General features: G+C 46.0%; 1 protein-coding gene across 3 annotated transcripts in view; it reads left to right on the forward strand.

The window, feature by feature from the left end:
• TRRAP (transformation/transcription domain associated protein) overlaps positions 1-17,853 on the forward strand; it is a 1,102,174-nt gene that overhangs the window by 550,608 nt on the left and 533,713 nt on the right. For all 3 annotated transcript variants that reach the window (XM_069209830.1, XM_069209829.1, XM_069209828.1), the window contains one exon: positions 15,878-16,076. In XM_069209830.1, the coding sequence (XP_069065931.1) occupies positions 15,878-16,076 (199 nt within the window). The remainder of the gene's footprint in view (positions 1-15,877; positions 16,077-17,853) is intronic.

The following is a 17,853-nucleotide window of genomic DNA, read 5'->3' on the forward strand; positions in this document are numbered from 1 at the left end:
CATCCTCCTGTTCAGGTCATTCCCTCTGGGGAACTGACCCACTTCCACAGTGATAGGACCTAGTCTGAACTGCCTCTTGTCTGTGCTTTTTATGTCTTCACCCATTCTCTCTATTTTGGGGTTAGAGGTATCCACCTCTGCTAATCTTATCTTAGCCAGGGTCACCCCTAGCTTACCCAAAGAGGTTACCCAGAGCTGGAGTAACCCCACCATGACCAACAGGGTCAGGGGGCCTAACTTGCTATTTGGCATGGGGTCAGACCACCATGCCAAGGATAGTGCAGCCATAAAGGCTAACACCCAGCAGAGGCCACTGACAGCTGTCAGTGCCCAGAACCACACCTTTAGCTCTTCACCTACAAGGGAAGGGGCTAAGTTACAGGCTTCTTTGGGTTCAGGGTGCCTGTCTGCTGTATTAGAGTGGGGGGTTACCATATCTTGTAGTAAACACCCTTCTTCCACTCTTTCTTCTGTTAGCTGAGGAGCCACCCACTCAGGTTTAACAGTTGCCTGACTAGCCAGGACTTCTTGTGGGTCAGGTTGGACTTTATCAGAGCCACTTTTGGAGTTCTCCTCTACTGGAGCAGAATCTCCTTGGCTTGCTGGAACCTTGGCTAAAGGTTGTCCACCTTTCCTACTCTGTTTCCTTTTCTTTTTCTTCTGGGGCCTACTTGCATTTACTGCAGAGGCAGGCACTCCAGAATCCTTGGGAGAGGACTGGCACTGGACCAGCTCCTCTCTTGGGCTCTGACTAACCTCTGGATAGTCATTTCCAAGGAGACAATCAAGGGGGAGGTCTGTACTGACTACCACCCTTCTCCAGCTAAAAGTTCCACCCACTTCTATGGGCACAAGAGCCACAGGCCTATTAGTGACCCTGTCTGGGCTAACTCTTACTCTGGCCATCTCACCTGGGATGTACTGGTTTGAGAACACCAGCCTGTCATGCACAATAGTGTGACTGGCACAAGTGTCTCTCAGGGCAGTGGCTGGGATTCCATTCACCTGTAGGTGGTGGAAGTGTCTACTTCCCTCTGGAATCTCCAACTCACCTGTTGGGCCCTTTTTCCAGTTGAAGGCTATGAAGACCTCCTCATCTGAGGAGTCATCACCAATGGCTACCCTGGTCACCCCTGGGATTTTGCTAGGGGGTTTGTTTTTGGGACAAGAAGTGTCCTTGGTGTGGTGCCCTGTCTGTTTACAGCTATGGCACCATGCCTAAGTGGCATCCCAGCTCTTACCCTGGTACCCACCTTTGTTTTGGGTTGTGTCTCTGGGCCCACCCACCTGGTCTGGTTTTTGGGGGCCTACAGGGGACTCTTTTTCTTTGTTTCTAGTGTCACCCACTTTCTCCTGGGGAGGTTTTGTAACCCCTTTCTTTTGGTCACCCCCAGTGGAAGTTTTGGTTACCCTAGTCTTGACCCAGTGGTCTGCCTTCTTTCCCAATTCTTGGGGAGAAATTGGACCTAGGTCTACCAGATACTGATGCAACGTTTCATTGAAGCAGTTACTTAAAATGTGTTCTTTCATAAACAAATTATAAAGCCCAACATAGTCATACACTTCATTTCCAGTTACCCAACCATCCAGTGTTTTCACTGAGTAGTCAACATAATCAACCCAGGTCTGGCTCGAGGATTTTTGAGCCCCCCTGAATCTAATTCTATACTCCTCAGTGGAGAATCCAAAGCCCTCAATCAGGGTACCCTTCATGAGGTCATAAGATTCTGCATCTTTTTTAGAGAGTGTGAGGAGTCTATCCCTACACTTTCCTGTGAACATTTCCCAAAGGAGAGCACCCCAGTGAGATTTGTTCACTTTTCTGGTTACACAAGCCCTCTCAAAAGCTGTGAACCATTTGGTGATGTCATCACCATCTTCATATTTAGTTACAATCCCTTTAGGGATTTTCAACATGTCAGGAGAATCTCTGACCCTATTTATGTTGCTGCCACCATTGATGGGTCCTAGGCCCATCTCTTGTCTTTCCCTTTCTATGGCTAGGATCTGTTTTTCCAAAGCCAATCTTTTGGCCATCCTGGCTAACTGGATGTCCTCTTCACTGGAGTTACCTTCAGTGATTTCAGAGAGGCTGGACCCTCCTGTGAGGGAGCCAGCATTTCTGACTACTATTTTTGGAGTCAGGGTTTGAGAGACCCTGTTCTCCCTAAATAGGACTGGTAGGGGGGAATTTTCCTCCAAGTCACTATCTTCATCCTCTGTGTTGCCATCCTCAGAGGGGTTGGCCTTTGCAAACTCTGCCAACAGCTCCTGGAGCTGTAGTTTGGAAGGTCTGGGGCCCTTTGTTATTTTCTTTATTTTACAGAGTGACCTTAGCTCCCTCATCTTAAGATGGAGGTAAGGTGTGGTGTCGAGTTCCACCACATTCACATCTGTACTAGACATTTTGCTTCTAAAAGTTGGAATACTTTTTAAGAATCCAAAACTGGTTCTAGAATCTAATTCAAACTTTTACAAACTTTTAAACTCTAAAAGAAATGCTAAACAGGATCTAACACAAGGCCCTAGCAGGTCTTTTAAGAATTTAGAAAACTTTTCAAATTGCAAAAATCAATTTCTAATGACAATTTTGGAATTTGTCGTGTGATCAGGTATTGGCTGAGTAGTCCAGCAAATGCAAAGTCTTGTACCCCACCGCTGATCCACCAATGTAGGAAGTTGGCTCTGTATGTGCTATTTCAAAGTAAGGAATAGCATGCACAGAGTCCAAGGGTTCCCCTTAGAGGTAAAATAGTGGTAAAAAGAGATAATACTAATGCTCTATTTTGTGGTAGTGTGGTCGAGCAGTAGGCTTATCCAAGGAGTAGTGTTAAGCATTTGTTGTACATACACATAGACAATAAATGAGGTACACACACTCAGAGACAAATCCAGCCAATAGGTTTTGTTATAGAAAAATATCTTTTCTTAGTTTATTTTAAGAACCACAGGTTCAAATTTAACATGTAATATCTTGTTTGAAAGGTATTGCAGGTAAGTACATTAGGAACTTTGAATCATTTCAATTGCATGTATACTTTTCAAGTTATTCACAAATAGCTATTTTAAAAGTGGACACTTAGTGCAATTTTCACAGTTCCTAGGGGAGGTAAGTTTTTGTTAGTTTTACCAGGTAAGTAAGACACTTACAGGGTTCAGTTCTTGGTCCAAGGTAGCCCACCGTTGGGGGTTCAGAGCAACCCCAAAGTTACCACACCAGCAGCTCAGGGCCGGTCAGGTGCAGAGTTCAAAGTGGTGCCCAAAACGCATAGGCTAGAATGGAGAGAAGGGGGTGCCCCGGTTCCGGTCTGCTTGCAGGTAAGTACCCGCGTCTTCGGAGGGCAGACCAGGGGTGTTTTGTAGGGCACCGGGGGGGGACACAAGCCCACACAGAAATTTCACCCTCAGCAGCGCGGGGGCGGCCGGGTGCAGTGTAGAAACAAGCGTCGGGTTTTAAATGTTAGTCTATGAGAGATCAAGGGATCTCTTCAGCGCTGCAGGCAGGCAAGGGGGGGCTTCCTCGGGGAAACCTCCACTTGGGCAAGGGAGAGGGACTCCTGGGGGTCACTTCTGCAGTGAAAGTCCGGTCCTTCAGGTCCTGGGGGCTGCGGGTGCAGGGTCTTTTCCAGGCGTCGGGACTTAGGTTTCAGAGAGTCGCGGTCAGGGGAAGCCTCGGGATTCCCTCTGCAGGCGGCTCTGTGGGGGCTCAGGGGGGACAGGTTTTGGTACTCACAGTCGTAGAGTAGTCCGGGGGTCCTCCCTGAGGTGTTGGTTCTCCACCAGCCGAGTCGGGGTCGCCGGGTGCAGTGTTGCAAGTCTCACGCTTCTTGCGGGGAGATTGCAGGGTTCTTTAAAGCTGCTCCTTTGGATAAAGTTGCAGTCTTTTTGGAGCAGGTCCGCTGTCCTCGGGAGTTTCTTGTCGTCGTCGAAGCAGGGCAGTCCTCAGAGGATGCAGAGGTCGCTGGTCCCTTTGGAAGGCGTCGCTGGAGCAGAGTTCTTTGGAAGGCAGGAGACAGGCCGGTGAGTTTCTGGAGCCAAGGCAGTTGTTGTCTTCTGGTCTTCCTCTGCAGGGGTTTTCAGCTAGGCAGTCCTTCTTCTTGTTGTTGCAGGAATCTAATTTTCTAGGGTTCAGGGTAGCCCTTAAATACTAAATTTAAGGGCGTGTTTAGGTCTGGGGGGTTAGTAGCCAATGGCTACTAGCCCTGAGGGTGGGTACACCCTCTTTGTGCCTCCTCCCAAGGGGAGGGGGTCACAATCCTAACCCTATTGGGGGAATCCTCCATCTGCAAGATGGAGGATTTCTAAAAGTTAGAGTCACCTCAGCTCAGGACACCTTAGGGGCTGTCCTGACTGGCCAGTGACTCCTCCTTGTTATTCTCATTATTTTCTCCGGCCTTGCCGCCAAAAGTGGGGGCCGGGCCGGAGGGGGCGGGCAACTCCACTAGCTGGAGTGTCCTGCGGTGCTGTGACAAAGGGGTGAGCCTTTGAGGCTCACCGCCAGGTGTTACAGCTCCTGCCTGGGGGAGGTGTTAGCATCTCCACCCAGTGCAGGCTTTGTTACTGGCCTCAGAGTGACAAAGGCACTCTCCCCATGGGGCCAGCAACATGTCTCTAGTGTGGCAGGCTGCTGGAACTAGTCAGCCTACACAGATAGTCGGTTAAGTTTCAGGGGGCACCTCTAAGGTGCCCTCTGGGGTGTATTTTGCAATAAAATGTACACTGGCATCAGTGTGCATTTATTGTGCTGAGAAGTTTGATACCAAACTTCCCAGTTTTCAGTGTAGCCATTATGGTGCTGTGGAGTTCGTGTAAAACAGACTCCCAGACCATATATTCTTATGGCTACCCTGCACTTACAATGTCTAAGGTTTTGCTTAGACACCGTAGGGGCACAGTGCTCATGCACTGGTACCCTCACCTATGGTATAGTGCACCCTGCCTTAGGGCTGTAAGGCCTGCTAGAGGGGTGTCTTACCTATACTGCATAGGCAGTGAGAGGCTGGCATGGCACCCTGAGGGGAGTGCCATGTCGACTTACTCATTTTGTTCTCACTAGCACACACAAGCTGGTAAGCAGTGTGTCTGTGCTGAGTGAGGGGTCTCTGGGGTGGCATAAGACATGCTGCAGCCCTTAGAGACCTTCCTTGGCATCAGGGCCCTTGGTACTAGAAGTACCAGTTACAAGGGACTTATCTGGATGCCAGGGTCTGCCAATTGTGGATACAATGGTACATTTTAGGTGAAAGAACACTGGTGCTGGGGCCTGGTTAGCAGGGTCCCAGCACACTTCTCAGTCAAGTCAGCATCAGTATCAGGCAAAAAGTGGGGGGTAACTGCAACAGGGAGCCATTTCTTTACACTTATCAAGGAGTTGTTTTAAACATTTGTTGTACTCACAAAGGCAATAATTTAAATACACACTAAAAGAATAAATATGAGACCAGTTTTGAAAAATAGTTGCTTTGAACCAAAGAACGTTGTTATAAGGTAAGCAGTTTTTATATAAAAAAAACTTTGCTGTTTCAAAAATCGACACTGCAATTTTCAGAGTCTTTAAAGTTAACCTATGGGTGGAAAATAAGAATGCAGTTTCACAGGTAAACACACAGCTTAGAACCGAGTGTTCAGGGTTTTAGACTAGCACCGGGCAAGGTTCAGGTTGGTAGGTACCAAGAGTGCACCCACAGAGGCCTGGGGGCAGAGGTCAGAGTCTGAGTTGGTGCCCAATGTTAATCAATGGAGACTGGGGGGGATGAAGACGCGCTGCTCCCAGTTAAGTACAAGCAGTGTCAGAGATTGGTCTCCAGGGGTGAGGGAAACACCGGAGGAAGCTACAAGGCAGCACCAAACTTACACCCGCAGCAGCACAAGGGCGGCCGGGTGCAGAGTGCCAGCACAGCATCGGGTGCCCAGTGTTAATCAATGGAGACCGGGGTAACCAATGAAGTGCTGCTCACAGGTGAGTAAAGCGGTGTCCTGGTCGATCTCCTGGATTTGAGGGAAGTAGAAGGGGGGGGGGGGGGGGGGGGGAGGGGCACAAGGTAGCACCAAACTTAAACCCCCAGCAGCACAGGGGCAGCCGTGTGCAGAGTGCCAACACAGCGTTAGGCTCCCGATGCTATTCAATGGGGAGATCACTTTCAGAAACGGGCTGCAGGCTCTGGCCAGGATGCTGTTTTATATCAACCCACAGCTGTCCAGGCAAGTAGAGATGCCAGGTTTCATAGGGACAATGATGGTCCAGCTCCCCAAGGCCCAGGGGCTTCGGGTTCAGGGCTGTCTTTTGGTGCCGGAAACAGATTACCAAGCAGATGGCGGTTAGGGAGAGTCCTCACACCTAGGCAGCAGCTGTCGCTGTGGAGTCAAGCAGGTGTCAGACCACGGTGGACTCTTGGTTAAAAGCGCTGGGGAACCTTCACTGGGCTGGTGGGCTACTTGGACTTAGTGCGGCGGTGTCTGGTGCAGAGGTGGTTCCATGCGACGGTTTTCCTGTTCTTCAGGGAGATGACTTCTTCTTTTGAGATGATTTATTTTGGACAGGTCCACTGTCAACAGTCGTTCTTGGTCTTTATCGAAGGCAGGCGGTCCACCCAAGGCTTGGGAGGTCACTGGGCTGCAGGACAATTGTCCTATAGGTGCAGGTTTCTTTGAGGGATGGAAATAGGCTGGTGGGCCTGGGGCCAAGTCAGTTAGTGTCTTCAGTCTTCTCTGCTGAGCGACTTCTGTTTTGTCTGTCTTTTCCTAGGTTGACAGGAATCTGATTCTAGTGTGCCACCGAAATACTGAATTTAAGGGTGTTACAGGGAGTGCCAGGTGGTAGCCAATGGGCTACTCACCTTTAGGGAGACTACACCCTTCCTATGACCACTTCCTTTGGCATGTGGCATAACCTTAACCCTATTGGCCTAATTACTTTCATACGTGAAGGAAGAATTTAAAAAGTAGTGTCCACTTCAGCTCGTCCACCCTAGGGCTGGGTCTGGCATGAAGTGGGCACTCCTCCTAATTTTCCCTCCTGTCCTGCCTCCAAAAGTAGGGGTCCGGAACTGGGGTACGGCCTCCTCTACCATTTGGAGAGGCCTGGGTCGCATTTCAAAGGCAGCAAGGCCTTTGAAGCTCTTGCCCTTGAATGTCCATCCTGCCCTGGAGAGGTCAGACCTCTGTCCAGAGCAAGCCTTTGTTCTGAGGCCTCAAGAGCATTGACTGTCACCTCAGGGAGGCAGAACTCTGTCTAAGGTGGCTGTACAGGTTTTGACCAGTCACTGCCCACACTAGGAGTTGGTAGGTGCCCTCTGAGTGCATGTATTAATCCACTACTGGATTCAGTGAGGGTTTATTAATACAAGATGTTCAATACCAAACATCCCTATTGTCAGTGAAGCCATCATGTAGGTGGGAAACTCATAATGACCAGTGTCAAGCACTTGTACTTAAAATGGCTTCACTGGTTACTTACTATGTCTGAGAATCAACTAAGACATAGCAGGGGCATATCTGCTCATGCAGGTGTGCCCTCATATGCAATCCTGCCTTTGAGGATGGAAGCATGCAGTGTGAAGGGGACAGGGCTCAGCGCCTGTGCCATGTTTTAATTTTAGTTCAGCACCAAGACGCTCAGCCTGTGAAAGCAGCACTGTGTGCACTAAGTGAGGGGGTCCCTGAGGGTGGCACAATTTGTGCTGCAGCCCTTAGGTGCCTTTCTTTAGTGCCTCATGCCCTAGGTACCAGGGGTGCCATTTACTAGGGAAAGAGATCTGGCACTGGGGACCTGTTTAGCAGGGACCCAGTTCGCTTCCAGTCGAAATTGCACCAGAAACCAAGCAAAAAGGGGGTCAGGGGGTGACCATGTCAAAAAAGGCATTTTCATACAAAGGCACATTGGTTCTGTCTCTTCAAATTTGGTAATTCTCACTACCAATTTTATGTCCTCTCTTTCAGTCTGATGTTGAACAATCAATAATTTTCTCATCTCAGCCATCCATTCTGTGAAGTGGTGATGCAACAAAGAGAATATGCTGAAAGCTGTTCAATTCCAGAAACCTCCCTCTTCCATCTGGGTTGCCATGGATGCACCACTAGAAGTCTGGGGTGCCACATGGAGCATCTTTTAGACAAAAGAGGAGGTCTTCTCCAGAGAAAATGTTCATATCACTGTTTTCGTATTGAGTGCTATCACATGCCCCCGAAGTTTTTATTTCCATCGATGTTGGTGATAAAGTTGCCTTTTCTATCAGACAGCAAAACCACTATGCACTATATCCACAAACAGGGCAAAAAGATTCAGTCTTGCCAAGGGAAGTACAATGAATCTGACACAGAGTATTAAAAATCAACTTATCTTTGCTTCTGCTACATCTTTCTGGTTTTTAAAGCAGAAAAGCAGACACTCAGCAGGCATCTACTAGAACATTACAAAATGGGTCCAAGACAACATTGTGGTTTGAAAAATCTTCTGTGACTGGAACACTCCCGAAGCCCACTCCACAGCCTAAGTACAATGTGGTTGAACACTTTCAGCATCTTGAAAATAACCAAAGTGAAGTAGATAGGCTTGGCCCAGGGAACTCTTACCCCATTGTGTACCCAGCAGTCATTCCCACTCACTAGCTCGTGCCAGGCATAATGTCACACCTCCACAGACTCCGTTCAGAACACTTTCTGGACCTGCAGAAGAGTGCTGGACTTGCGAGGATCCCCTGAAGGACTGCACCTGCTTCGTCTTGTACCTAGGACTAAGAAGTGAACTCTAATGGACATTTAGCTGAACCCATATGCAAGTGCGGGAGCCAGCAAGCTGCATGAGGCCTTTTTGCTGGAGGTACCCAACTGGCCAGTGGCAACTAGATCTGGACTGGACCCTGCTACTGGCCTCTGCCAGACACTGAGTTGCTAAGTGCCTCCCCTTTGATCCTGGGGAGCTATAGAAGTGCATTCCTCTGGTAGATTGGGACTTAAAGGACTGTGGTCAGAAAGTAAAATCTTTGCCCAGGACAAAACTGGTTAGTGTATCTGAAACGTACTGTATCACGGTCAGCCTCAAATTGCACTTTCATTTTTTTTCAGCCTTGTAACTCAAAGCTACAACTGTCTTCTTCATGCCAGACCATGACAATGTTCGTGAACTTCCAGATCTGAGGAGTCAGATGGGGCACTGATCATTTGAAACTAGGAACACTTTCATTAATAAACATCCGCAAATCTTGGACTTTTGTACTACAGTAGATTGGTGATAATTATTTACATGGGTTTGAGAGTGATCTGTAAGCATGTCAACAGAGTGCTAGCACTAGAAGGCTTTACTGTTTCTTCTGACCCACATACATTTTTGCCTACTTCATCTGTTTGGTTTCCTTGACAGGTGGTAATCAGGTCAGAAAGATTAGTGTATTTTTCATACAGCACCCACAGTAATGGATTCTTGATAAGGATCTATCATCAGGAAAGGAGGAGTCTGCTCAGTGGGCATGTAATTTAGCATCCTTGGAGTGCACACTTTTGGCATAGCAGGTTTAAGAATTGTTGGCATTGCTGGTTTGAGGAGACCTGGATCTCCTGGGAGAAGCCTTGATGGAACTCTGCGTTCAAAGCTCTCAAATGTAGGATAGTTGACATTCGAGAACTACCTTTGGTGTATCTTATGGATAGATCTTCACAATTTTTTCTCACTTTATGAATTGTATGGAAAGCTTTTCCACAGCACTGACAGCCCCATCCGGTTTCATTTGCAACTCTGCCTGCCAGATCTGACAACATTTAAGTGTCAACTGGTATCATTTCCTATTTTCCTGTGCCTCATCGACAGAGTTGAAAGGCTGTCCGCATCAGAGCCTGTGCAATTCTTTCATTATAGGTGAGTACCTTTATCTTGGTGTCAGATCTTCTTCAAGTTTGACTTTCTGAACTCTTATGTTTGGAGATGTGTACCTTGTTTTTTGGAGGTTGTTATTTTCTATTAGTCTTTTGTCTTCCTGCAGTACCTGATTAGTCTACGTTAGATAGTCCTTGACTTGGTGTCTTGAATGTTCCACAAGGTTCTTCGGTGTGAGAACCCTCTGCTGGATCTAGAGAGTTGTTCTCCCAAGCTCTCTGATTCATTTGTGTGAGTAAAACTTCTCAACATGGATGTCTTTTGTTTTGTAGCAAAGTCTTTGAATGAGGAAGCGAGGCCTATATGAGGAAGAATGCTGCCTCTTGCTTTCTCGCTATGTACCATCTACACTTTTCTTATTTCCTGGAGTCCTTTGGCATGTTCCTGCCTTCCATGCAGTTGGGAACACTCTCTGAGCTTGAAGTTTCTTTTGGACATTTGTTGAACAAAAGATCATCCTTTTAAGGCATGTCTACAAATGTGTGGCAAAACAAACACATGACGTGGGTATTTCTCCAACATCCTCTTTCACAGTAGGAGCACTTAAAGTATGAAGTTCTTATCTAAGGGAAAAAAAACACAACATTTTTTTTAAATGAGAATAAAGTGTCTCAAAATTCCTGTCTTTAAAAGAATTTGAGTGTATGTGAAAGCAATTCCTAGTGGTATCAACATTTTCAGACCCAAAACGTGAAAAGAACAGCTGCTGGGAATCCTCAACAAGGCTGCCTGAAATATAAAACACCTGCTGGTGTAGGACTTGATAGTGTTGCAGTTGCTGCTTGCCTTAAAGGTAGTGTCATTTCAGTTTTAAGAATCTTGCCTACCCTGTAACACTGCCCTGATTTGTTTCCTTCAAAAGGGTTAGATAAAGTTAATGTAAAATAACTAAATTTGCATGATGGCAATTTTAATCAGTAGCCAGTGGTCCCACCTATTTTTAAAACTTAAGCTTAAATAGCATTTGTAAATACAACCTTAAAACAGGTTGTGTTGTATTTTTGAAGTCAAGAACACCTTTATAAACAAATGTGTATTATGTTTTATAAAGTGTTGTGGATCCTGTACACACGAGGCTCCTATAAAAATGTTGACTATAAATGAAGATTGTGGTAAGCTGGGTTCTGGTTTTAGTACCACCCCCCTTTTTTGTACCTGGTGTCAGTATGTTTTGGACTGCAGGGCAATGGGATCCTGTTAACCAGGAGCCCAGTCCCAGTGCTCTCCCCAAAATGTGGTAAAATTTTACTTTTACCCCCATCCTCTGCCCCCCAATTCCCCCCCCCTCCCCCCCCCACACTCCCAACAGTATATGTACTTAGGTACCCAGAGCATTGCATTGGTACGCCGGGGGTCTCCCATGGGCTGTGGCATGTATTGTGCCATCCATAGGAGCCAATGAAAACTGTCTGCAGGCCTGCCATTGCAGACTGGGTGAAACGGTGCATGCATCTTTCACTTCAGATATAAGGTTTCCTTATATCTCGGTCACTGCAATTGGACACTGCAAGTCACCCCTTTGGTAGGCCCTTCAACCCAAGGGCAGGGTGCAAGTCCCTACATTTGAGGATACCCTTGCATGAGCAGGGTACCACTACAAACCCCAGACTCAATTTTCTGGGCTTTGTAAGTGCAGGGAAGCCAGCTTAAGGTATGTAGTGGACACTGTTCAGCAGGAGTGGTCCAACTACATGATGTCTTCTCCAAACCTAGGCATGTTTGTGCTAGTTGCATGATCCCCTGTACTCTGTGGGTTCCCTTAGAGGATCCCCCAGTTCTGTGTGTGCAGTATTACTGGCTATGACTGTCGGCCATGCTGTTGCTGACCCCAGACACTGTTCTGCTCTCCTGCTTGTGGACTTACACAAGCAGAGGAGAGCAGAACAAAGGTTTTCTTGCGAGAGAAGTGTGACCACCTCTCCCTTTGAAATTGGTGTCTCTGAGCTGGGTTGGCCCAGCTTCTGTGAGCCACAAGACGACTTTGAAGGGCCCTTTTGGTGCCCTCCTTACATAAACCGTTTTGCACCAGTACCCTTGGTCCCCGCTCTGGCACAAAACCACACAAAGGACAGGAGAGTGCCCACCCTCCTGTCCAGCTCCTCCCCTAGTGAGATTCACAGAGCTCTGCCACGTGGTGGTTGATTCTACCGTCTTGGAAACAGGATCTGCAGAAGCCCCTGAGAGCATCTGACTAGTTAGGCCAGGTATTGTATTGTATTGTATTGTAATCGTATTTATATAGCGCTTCCTACCCCTGACGAGGCGTCGAAGCGCTTTTCGGTGAGTAGCACGCTACTCTGGAAACCAACAAGAATTAGTGTTGGATTAGTATCAGGAAATAATGAGTACAGTTTTAGTATTATTATGAGTTAATTTGAGCCCCGGATATTAGAGTTTGTTAGTTAGATTGACTGGAATAATGGGGGGGTGGAGGAGGAAAGAAATCCAGATGTGTTAATTGGGAGTATATCCTTCATTTACTCAACCCAAAGGCTTGGGATGAGTAAATTGGGCATTCATAGTTAACTTCGAATCCATGGTGATTCCTAGGTTTTTAACTTCCTTGGATAATTGAGGAGGTGGTCCGAGATCGTCAGGCCAGACGCACAGAGGGTCATAATTTTTCCAGTCACCACATATGAGTATTTCTGTTTTGGAGGTATTTAATTTGAGATGGCTCCAGGTCATCCACTGATCAACGGCTCTGAGGCAACTGAAGATTTGTGAGTGTTCAATGTTTTTGGGGCATTCTAATTTAAGTAGTATTTGTGTGTCATCTGCATAGTTGTAGCATGTGAGATGGAAATCATTGACCAGTTCTGGTCAAGATATCATGTAGATGTTGAAAAGCAAAGGTGAGATGATTGATCCTTGGCGGACCCCTGCTTTTGTGAGGTAGGGTTCGGACGAGAAGGGGGGCGAGTGGATGATATTAGATCTTTTTTGAAGATCGGAAGTAATCCAATCGAGAGCAATCCCTTGTATGCTGGCTTCGTGGAGTCTTTGAATTAGGATATCATGGTCAACCGTATCAAAGGCAGCTGAGAGGTCCAAGAGAAGTAGTGCAGCAACTCCATTTCGGTCGACTGTGTTTTTAAGATCATCCCAGATTGCTATGAGTGCTGATTCAGTGCTTCTTCTTGGGCGGAATCCAGTTTGGAAGTCTGAAAGTATAGATTGTCTTCAATGAATTGTGACATCTGGGCGAATGCTGCTCTTTCTATCAATTTGCCCAGGAAAGGTCCATTTGTGATTGGTCTGTAGTTGTTGGGGTCTTGTGAGTCTAGGTTTGTTTTCTTTAATAATGGTTGTATGTATGCCTTTTTTAGGTCTACAGGAAAAGTTCCTGAAGTTGAAGAGTTGTTGATGATTCTTCTTACAGGTGTGGCAGCAGAAGTAGATAGAAGAATGTTCATGAAGATTTGTGATGGGCAAGAGTCAGAAGGGCAACCAGAAGGTCTGCTTGCTTTGACCAAATCCATAAATTCACCCTGGGATATTTGTTTGAAGGACTGTACAGGTTGGGTTGGTTTATTCTTAGAGGGTATTTTAGGGAAGGGGTTGGTGCTGATGTTTTTCTTCTGTTTTAAATAGGAGTCCAATGTGTCTGCCTAGGTTGTGTAGTGAGTGGCCAATTTGTTTGTGAAATCTTGAGTAGTGGGATGACTTCCTTCCATGCATGTAGGTTTTCGAAATTAATTGAGAATTTTATAAAATTCCTTGGTTGTAGATTGAGCATTTTGAATTCTGTCTGAGTAGTCCTTCTTTTTTTTTTTATTTTTTTTTTTAGCTTTTTTGATTGATGATTTGTATATCCTGTTAAGTTTGTGTAGCTGCAGGTTTGTCTTGACTGTTGTTTGTTTTGAGCCAGGTCCGCTGCAACTTTCTGATTTGTTGCTTTATCTTTTTAAGTTCTGTGTTTCTCCAAGGTGTTGGTTTTCTTTTGTTGTGTTTAGTTTTTCTGAGTAGTATTAGGATATCAAAAGCTTCCTGTAGGTAGATGACGTCCCTGATCCCTCTGATTGGTGGGTACCTACAGAGAGTGACCAACCCCATTTTAGGGTTATTTAAGGGCTTCCCAGTGGGTGGCACCTCTGATTCGTCGAGCAAGACTCTACAAGGTGCACTCTGCAAGACATCTTCTGCTCCTGGCCTCTGGAACAGAAGCTGGTCTGCTTTAGAACCAAAACAAATCTGCTTCTGGTCAGAAGCCTCCTGCTGCAACATTGCTTCTCGGGATCCTGCTAGACTTCTGGAACATCCAAGGCTGTGCATCCTCCAGGGTCACAAGGACTCTGTAAGCACCTGGAAGCACGAAGGAATCTCCCTTGGAGAGGAGTCACTCCCCTGCATCCACAGGCACCTCAAGACAATGCCGACCAGCTGGTGGGAAGTGATGTCCCACGGACATTGAAAGGCTCTGCATCACAGGTGGTGGTTCAGTGGCCTCCTGGGTCCTGCCTATCTTCTGACCAACTTGGGAGACTGTGAGACCCTGCTGCTGCTACTAGACTGGAACTCTTGTGCCCACGACTGTTGCTCTTCTCAAGACTTGTTGGCTTTTCCTCCAAGAGATCTTCAAGCCCAAGAAGCCCCAGCCTCCAGCACTCTGCACTCCGAAGATCAGCCTCCGTTCTGCAACTCCTGTGAATTCTGTATTGTGCTGCTGAGGCCTCCTTGTGACTCGCTGTGTCCGTCACCTCTGGGTCACTTATGGAGGGTCTAATGACTCCTGCTGGCCTCCCTCTGTGCTGAAGGCAAGTCCTGACTCCACCCTTCAAATCCCCCCCCCCACTCCCCCCCCCCCAAGTTTTGAGTCTCCTGGACCTTGCTGGTTCCCAAAAACTTCATCTTCAGCTCCTACTTACCGGCCTGGCCCACGGGTGGCGTCCGTAGCTGGACAACCTATGCCTCAATTGACTTCAGCGAAGGTTTCCAACGTCCTTTCACTCCTATGCATCCGGGTCCCCTGGTGAGGGTACTCCTATCTTCTGTGTATCCTTGGGTGGGGACACTCTCCACCCTTCCTCCTGTCTTTGGATTTCCCCGGGGAAGGGTCCTGAGAGTCACAAATTACAATCGCGACTTCCCTGTGTTAGTCTGTGGGACGACCGGGTAGGTAACCACTCTGCACCTGGTCTCTGGGGACACTTGCTGTACTCACCACTGGTGTTTTCGTCCTTCCCCAGCTCCTCGTTAACTACCACACTTCCCTTGGTTGGGTTCACTATGTGCGCCTCCACCCCCCACCCCTCACCCCCCCACCCACCCCAAATAGGGCCATTAACATTTTATGCTATTCCTGCTTATTTGGTGTATATATATTCTGTGTAAATATATCCAAAGGGAGGTATTCCAATGCTAGACTAGTAGTTAGTGCTGAAATAAAGAGTGCTTTATTTTTGCAACACTTGTGTGGTTCTTTTTTGTGTGAGAGTTACTGTCTGACTAATGTGGTATTCCAAATGCTTTACATTCCTCCTGGATAAGGTTTAGCTGCTCACTGTAGCTACCTCTAGAGATCTTTTGCTATCTGGCACCTAAACACCATCACTAAGGGTTGCTTGGATCCAGAGTGCCACACTATAGGTGTACAGCATAAACTGAGCCAGCCTCTGACAAAGATCACATGATGTAGAACTAAATGTACAGATAAGTAACCTTTTCAGTTACTTTGGCAGTTTCTTTGAGTTGCATGTGTTAACTATATTGCAACCAATCAATAGAAGATTGAAGATGTTAGACTGCGGTATGTTATACTATGTTAGTCATCAAGAAATTGTTCATTGTGGCATAGTTAGAAACGGTAGTTCAGCTTATAGGGTTGTTGGGTATACCATGATGTATCTTGTGATGCACACGTCAAGGCTTTGACTGCTGAGAGCTTACTATAGACCTTTCGTAAAACTACCTTTGTCAGAAAAACCATGCCTGTAGTTAAAAACAAATAGATAAAAAAAGAGTAGCTTACAATTTATGTATGTGCTTTATTTCTTCTTTTTCATCTAGGCGAAATTATGCAGACATTGAATTACTTTTTCAGCTACTTCGGGCTTTTACTGGCCGTTTTCTCTGTAACATGACTTTCTTGAAAGAATATATGGAGGATGAAATCCCGAAGAACTATGGTATTCCTCAGAAACGTGCCCTTTTCTTCCGCTTTGTTGATTTTAATGATCCCAACTTTGGAGATGAGCTTAAAGCAAAGGTTATTTTTTCATGCTATTTATTACCCTTGTTATATTCATTTAGAATTAAACAGCAGTTCTTAATTTCTGTCTAGGTTTAGAATGCATGTGTCTCGTATGATGTGCGCATGTATTTTGTTATTTCTTAATACCATGTTAAATATTGATAGATCATCCATAGCAAAAACATGGCCTTTTCATAAAGCAGTTAGCAAGTACGAATGAAATACATTATGCACTTTAGAACTGTATAAAATGTGATTGTTTTACTTATTAGTAACCAACCAAGACCTCACACAACACAGTGGGAGTCAGAATAAGACATTTCCTTCAGGAGTGGATGAAGGTGACATCACACAATTGGATCCTAAACATTACAAACTTTGGGTATTTCATAGAACAGGCCAAGTCGCCACCAGCAAGGGAACCAAAGAAAAGGGTCCACATGAGAGGAAACATTGTGTCTAATCAAGGAAGAAGAGTTGCTGAGAAAGAAGGCAATAAAAAGGGTGTGCAAGAAAGATCAAGCAAGCTAATTTCTCAATATATTTCTTAATCCCAATACCAGACAGACCTTTACGTCCTGTTCTAGACCTCAGGTTTATAAACAAGTTTATAAAGACCTAAACATTCAAAACAACAACATTGCAGGAGGTCATACCACAATTGCAAAAGGGGGATTACGTGGCTACTACAGACCTAACAGATGCTTACTTGCACATACAAGTGAATCCAAAACACAAAAAATACTTGTGATTTGTGTTGAACAGGTCACACCGTCAATTCAGAATGCTGGCCTTTGGGCTAAAATCTGCATCAAGAGTGTTTACAAAGTGCTTAGCAGCAGTGGTGGCACATTTGAGAAGGCAGGGGATACATGTGTATCCTTATCTAGACAGCTGGCTAGTAAGCACAAACTCCCTTAGCAAATGCAGAGCAGACATACAAAAGGTGATAACTCTTTCCAGAGTGAGATTTTCAATAAATATGAAAAATCATTGCCAAAACCAGAACAAGAAAAACTCTTTCTGGGAGCGAGAATAAACTCAGTAGAGACAAAAGCATATCCCTCCGAGAAGAGGATGGAGTCACTATTTCGAGAAACTCAGCTTTACCTGATGGGGGAGTTTCCGATAGTGAGGACTGTGTGAGAAATTCTGGGTAAGATGGCTTCATGCATCCCTCTTATTGCATATGTGAGGCTACATATGACTCCAATTCAGGAACGACTACAAAATCAATGGTCACAAGTTATGGGAAGTAGGGAAGATCTAGTGGTTGTCACACAGAAAATACAAGAAATGGCGTGGTGGAACAGATCGCATCTAACAGCAGGAAGACACTTTATGCAAGCAACTCCAACAATAACCATAACTACAGATGCTTCGCATATGGGTTGGGTAGCTCATAATGGCTTACTTAAGGTCAGAGGTGTATGGAAAGAATATGAAGTGGTCCAGCTTATCAGTTTCCTGGAATTAAAAACTGTGGTCCCAGTTTTGAAAGCCTTTCAGGAAGAGCTGTGGGGAAAATCAAAATTAATTCAAACAGACAATACCAATGTAGTGTTTTATACAAACAGGGTGGAACCCAATCACTTGTTCTATCAAAGATAGCTCAGGAAATCTGGAAGTGTGCAATTCAGAGACAAATAGACCTAACTGAAGTTCATCTTCCAGAGAAGGACAATGTAGAAGCTGGCACGTTAAGCAGGAAAGCATCAAGCTCCCACCAATGGGAACTCAATCAAGCAGTACTGAAACAGATATTCAGACGATGGGGAACGTCAGAAGTAGA

The sequence above is a fragment of the Pleurodeles waltl genome, chromosome 10 (genome assembly GCF_031143425.1).
Source record: "Pleurodeles waltl isolate 20211129_DDA chromosome 10, aPleWal1.hap1.20221129, whole genome shotgun sequence".
Lineage (NCBI taxonomy): Eukaryota > Metazoa > Chordata > Amphibia > Caudata > Salamandridae > Pleurodeles > Pleurodeles waltl.